Source organism: Eutrigla gurnardus (genome assembly GCF_963514095.1).
Source record: "Eutrigla gurnardus genome assembly, chromosome: 15".
Classification (NCBI taxonomy): domain Eukaryota; kingdom Metazoa; phylum Chordata; class Actinopteri; order Perciformes; family Triglidae; genus Eutrigla; species Eutrigla gurnardus.
Window position 1 is genome coordinate 22,195,278 of NC_139938.1, and position 6,132 is coordinate 22,201,409.

A 6,132-nucleotide genomic window follows, 5' to 3' on the forward strand; every position below is an offset into this window, starting at 1 on the left:
TGGGACTGGGGAGATGAGAAGAAGATAACTTGTCTGTGGCCCAAAGTGCTGTGGAAAAATGCACACTTTGTAATTTTAACACTTCATCGCAGTCGTATCTACAAGATGAAGATCCCTTGATGCCTAGCTCCACGTCATAGTTCTGCTGGTTGGAAGGAGTTGATGGAAGTTACCGATTTGCGATTACAAAGCATGCACTTTCGTGAGTAGCTCCACCTGGGAAGACCAACCGCTGCTGACTGGTGTAGAAAGCCTCACTCATTTTGCGCGGTAATGTCACCACAGACATTTCTGGGCAAAGCACTTTAATTAGTGGGTCATATGATCAATCACCATTTCTTTAACTCACTCTTTGATAGATGGACTTAAAAGACAATTAAATGGATGAAAATGTTACGGACTGCCACTTTAAGATAGAGGATCTTACAATCAGTCCCATTTCCTGTGCAGTCAGTGCTGGTGGGGTTGTAGAGATGCATACTGTGTGTTTTAATCTTGTGTTTTAGCTCTCAAGCTGAGACCCTCCAAGGCCTCATTTGCTGCTGTTTGTCGTCCTTAGTTGTGTCTTGACCTACTTTCTACTAATACGTTCTTTCCCCCCCGTCTTTTTCTCCAAGCTACTGTGGAGTGCTACAACCCAAGGACAAATGAATGGACATATGTTGCCAAAATGAATGAACCACATTACGGCCACGCTGGGACGGTGTATGGTGGTTATATGTATATTTCAGGTAAGTAAGTTCATTTGTCACCCACCCAAACGACGAACGTGCAGTGAGTTTAGAAATAGACTTCATGTCTTCAAGTCATAATTAGAATGAATGTCAGTACGTTGTGATTTCCAATGATCTCATTTTATTTTCTCCCCAAGAAGCAAACATCCAATAACATCCTATAACATCCTATAAATAATAACATCCTAAACCTAATCTGCGGGAGCTGATACCTCTTCGTCCAAACTCGACTGCATGTGTCATCCATTGCAATGAGTCATCGAGAGAGGAGTGTGTGTGTGTTTTCCCTTCATGTTCAAACTAGATTTAGTCTGTGATTGACACATGCATTAGTGGCCTGCAGGGGGAGTGGAAGCAAAACACAATTCAGTATTCTTAAAAGTAATTTTACCATTTTGTGTTGAGATTTTTAACAAATAGTACATACAGTACATCTAGGTTTTGAAAGTTTTCATTGAGTTGGTAAAACGATTTAGGACAGTATCTTTTTGGACATCTTAGAAAAAGAGTGTCTTTCACAAATCCTCCTTAAAGTCTGTGAGGGTTCATTGCTCAGGGCAGACGGCAGACCCTCAGATCGCTCTTTAAGGTGTCACCGCAACGCTCGCTCGCTCGGATTGAAAACACCCGCGTTATGGAGATGAGCCCTAGTTTCTGAGTGTGACTAATCCAGAGTGGTGCTATGAAGGAAGCGGGTGGGAGGGGTGGAAGGGAATTCGGTAAGGATGGAGTAGAGGACTGAAGCCTGTGTGGGTGGTGTAATACAGAAGAGCCTGTGTTAATCTCTCCCGGCCGTGGGTCCCGCCATCATTCTACACGACACATGAGCACAAACAATGTTCATAAACCTTTCCGGCTATATTGGCGATAATCTGTGACGACGCACCACCAAATAAATGCATATCAGCTGTTTGAGCAGTAAAGCAAGAAGTCAGAGTTTGAAATAATGGCTTTCTGAGTCTGTGCACTACTTAAAGAGGTGGTATAGAGGTATTGGCGATTGACATGGCATCAAGATTCTTGGTGAATTAACACAAATTAACAACATTAACATATTTATACACTCTGTGATTTTGATTCACTGTGCACACAGCCAGGGAATCTAATTTAACAATCCACGGTCTCATTATTCCTGCAGATCTTTGTCAAGATTATGTAGATGTTTACACAACACATTACCTGCCATATGAGTTTCAGTTATCCTTCTAATTATGTGTACTAGTTCCAAATACTAAATCCCAAACCTGCCTTGAAATGCATTTTCTTGTTTATTTCAGTATCTCTTATGACATTTGATTTACATAATAAAATGAAGCGCACTTTGGAGTACGTTTTAGTTTTTTTGGTTTAATTTCATGTTACCTACCTTGACTGGCAGGAACACAACTTCATACAATATTACTACAATTGTGTACATTAACAAAAGCAAAAACATAAATAACATTTTAATTAGGGTTTCATTGGGATGAAGAAGAACTGAGGCAGATTTGGGACTACATGGGATGATTTGGCAAAACTAATATCATTTTCACTTTTTAAAATGAATAAAGTAAAATGATGAATAACATAATGGTCACAGACTGAGCTTATCTGCTGTTTTTCAATCTTTTTTTTTTTTTTTTTGCCTCAGGCGGTACTCTGCAGCACTTTGTATTTATTGCTCAGCCTTTCTGATAATCCAATGGATTCCTTTTGTGTCGGTTTCAGTGAGCGCTCAATAGCAGGCCAATTGCCTGGTAAATTTCACTAACGCAGTGTCACAATGTCATGCTTTGCACCTGCGTGTTACAGGATGAAGCTGGTGAAGCAGCTCTGTGAATACAGCTGTGGGTTATGACACAAGAAAGAAACACGCGTAACGGCTCACATGAAAAGTGTCCGTAATGGACTGAAGTGCTTTTTAATGGAAAAAGGTACAGAGGAATTTTGTTGCGCCGAGGCCCCGCTGGTTCACCCACAGTCTCGTGGGTTTACCGTCTTGCTGTGCAAGGTGACCCATGCTGAAGTGCAGTTCTGTGTCTGCCTGTCATAGGAGATCAGGTCACATTCTCCGGCTGCTCTGCTGCGCTGTCTGATGGTATCCTGTCAGCTGGATGAACCTGACAAATGCACTCAGCCCACGGATCATCACAGCTCAAGTGGTGCAGCAGAGTTCAGATACAGCTACAGTGGAGCCATGCTGCCGCTTGTTCCCAGTTTTACCGGATAGGTTTTAATATTATATTTAAAACACGCTTTGTTTTTTTTTCCCCTCACAATGGTTAACTTCCAAGTTTAAAAGTGATTTGCAGAGACTTTGGTTGGTGCCGGGGCTGAGGGTTGTCTCAGCAGTCGACTCCAAGCTCATTAGGCATTTTAATGTATTAGAAAGAAAGCTGGTTTGTTATGGACGTTTTTAGTTGAAATGGCATCATAATTGGATTATTTTATGCAAGCCGTGATCTTTAAGCTTTCCCCCCACTTTTTCCCTTTTTTGAAATGTTGCGAGGACTATAGGAGTTCTGCAAATGATGTGGGGAGTGGTGAAGACTGTGTCTTAAATCATGTCTTATTTACTGTGTTTTAATTTGGGGATTCAAATTCTATCCATGACATTTTCACTATTTTCTTCCAACAATTCCACAATACAATGTGTTGAATTTTAAAGATGTACCGTTACCCCTGTGGGACTGAACTGGGTTTATTCGAGGGTTGAGACGAGCACAGACTGTAGTAGCGGTAATTTATCCTGTGGTAATAGAGTCTGGACACTCTTTATCATTCTAGGTTATTTTTGGAAAATGCTGAGTTCCCTTTTCCTGCCTCACCTCCATCCATCTCCATCTTCTCTTCGGGTCCCACTTGTGCCGGCACTGATTCAACCAACCAAGCAGGTCACTGGTTTTACAAGGGGACTCGCCAGCTATTTTATATCTACAGTACACAGCTGATCAGGGGAATGTTTTCACACAGCATATGTAGCAGACAATGCAAACGATAACCCAGTCTGTCCTGTGTCGTCTAGGAAGGACAACAGCTTCTAGCCTTTCTCTCTGAGATAGCCTCAATTTGGCTAAGCCTTGTTTGCTCTTAGTGTCTCACTAGTGGCAGTAATTAGACATTAGGATACCAGGATACGGATCAGACATCATTGTATCAGAGAAAGGCCAAAGCCCTTGAACTGAATCAGAATAGCAGCAGGGCCTCTCGAGAGGAATTATCAGGACCTTACGTCTGCTCCAGCACGGTTCCCCTTGTCAGGATTTGAAAAGCAGTCCTGCCCCCTGCACAACTTGAAAATGGATAGTCAGGCTATCTTTGGGTTTGATCAGCTGAGGAGGTGCAGCATCACAGATCTGAGTCATGGCAGCTGAATAGACGGCTTACGCCTCGACAATAAACCAAGCACACGATCACCGGGCAGAAGCAAAAGAGGGATTCTGCCTCTATTCAGCATGCTCTACAAAATCTTCTCTGCATTCGCTCCCAGTCACTCTGCCTAAAGGGAGGGGTGGTGGGCTGGCTTCCACCCAAATGCATGCTGGGATTGTGTTCCTCTTTATTTTAAGCCTTCCCTGTAGACATGTCCTGTTTTTTTTCCTTCTCCCTCCCCCTTTCCCTCAGCTTTTTGTGTCCCGCTGTCTACAGTCTGTTTGTGCGTATGTGCATGAATGTTTTGTGATGGTGTTCCTCTTTATTCTGTGCTCATCATCAGCGTTGAAGAAAGTTGATGCCACTCTTGTTTGTAAAATGAGGGTTTGCCCAGTGTATTGGTTGTTGAATTTGTGTCAGGGTTTGAGAAATGAGGGAAGGGAAGTAAATGTGCAGGTGGTATGTTCCAGCCTAGTGCTCCACATATATATGAATAAACGTCATATGAGTGAATGAGTAACGGATCGGACTGATTGAGGGATCCACAAAACTCCCCCGAAAGATCAGTGTGAAGGCTAATTTGTGCTCTTATCTTTCTTCTCGCTGTAGGGGGAATCACTCATGACACTTTTCAGAAGGAGCTGATGTGCTTCGACCCAGATGCAGACAAATGGACTCAGAAGGCGCCCATGACGACGGTGCGCGGCCTCCACTGCATGTGCACGGTGGGCGACCGCCTTTACGTGATCGGGGGCAATCACTTCCGGGGCACCAGCGACTACGACGACGTGCTGAGCTGCGAGTACTACTCCCCCGCCCTGGACTTGTGGACACCTATCGCCGCCATGCTGCGAGGCCAGAGTGACGTGGGCGTGGCCGTTTTTGAGAATAAGATCTATGTGGTGGGCGGCTACTCGTGGAACAATCGCTGCATGGTGGAAATAGTACAGAAGTACGACCCCGAGAAAGACGAATGGCACAAAGTGTTTGACTTGCCCGAGTCGCTGGGCGGGATCCGAGCCTGCACACTCACAGTTTTCCCCCCTGAGGATCTCTCGGGATCGCCCTCCAGAGAGTCGCCCCTCTCAGCACCTTGATGAGTAAAGGGGGGGGAGCCCTGTTTTGCTCATACCCCTGTAACCCCCCCCTCCCCCAACCCCCTCAACAAACACTCATTTTAGACATTGTTTGCACTTCCTCTTTGGACTACATCTGTACCACATCCCTAAGTATCTCCAAGTCCACCTCCCCTAAAGCTGTGCAGAAACCCCCTCCCTAAGTGATTAAACCTACGTACCGGCAACCTAATTACATGTTAATGTTGCGTACTCGGTATATTTTGGCAGGAAGTACCTTGACTTGAAAAGTGACTTTGCAAATCAACTTTTCTACCTGATGTCTACAATGTTTTCTTATGTCTCGTTTCTTTAGGTGTTCTACCTTGAGATGTTGACTACCGCACTGACTCTCTCTTCTAGTCTATGCCAGGTTAGATGCAGGTGACTCCAGAAAGCAGAAGCATAGGGAGGATTGAGCTCCAAAACACAGCCGGTTTTTAACTCAGGGGTTGGCCCCCGGCCCCCGTCTACGTCGCTCTCTTACAGTTTCAGTTCTTTTTCCTGCTATTGCTATGAAACTGTTAACAAAATGGTGTTTTCTAAATTTAATAAACATGATTTTGAAAGTAAGTCAAATGTTGTTGTCATTACTGACTACAGCAGACTCAGGCCGATCCTCAAAAAGTTGTTTGAATGTAGTCACTGGACAAGACAGCTTAACGTGCGTATAACTGCAACTCATGTAAAGCCTTGTGTGGGGTTAACGTGCTTTCCAAAGAAATAGAATGTCTCTTTGTTGTGATTTATTTCTGTTTATGATTTCTAGACGGGTTGGTTTTTTGATTTCACTGTTGTATAGAGACATGATCGGTGGCCAGTGTTGATGATTTCAGTGAACCCCTGACTACGAGATGTGTGGCCTTTACGACTTCTATTTCATTGTGCACCTTTGTGTTGTGAAATGACAAATAAATGAACCTTTAGTCAGC

The 6,132-nt window shown here is 43.9% G+C and overlaps 1 protein-coding gene across 4 annotated transcripts in view; it reads left to right on the plus strand.

The window, feature by feature from the left end:
* klhl13 (kelch-like family member 13) overlaps nt 1-5,773 on the plus strand; it is a 30,074-nt gene extending 24,301 nt beyond the window's left edge. For all 4 annotated transcript variants that reach the window (XM_084029574.1, XM_084029572.1, XM_084029575.1 and 1 more), the window contains 2 exons: nt 618-731; nt 4,695-5,773. In XM_084029574.1, the coding sequence (XP_083885700.1) occupies nt 618-731; nt 4,695-5,182 (602 nt within the window). In that variant the 3' untranslated portion in view covers nt 5,183-5,773. The remainder of the gene's footprint in view (nt 1-617; nt 732-4,694) is intronic.
* The last annotated feature ends 359 nt before the right edge of the window (nt 5,774-6,132 follow it).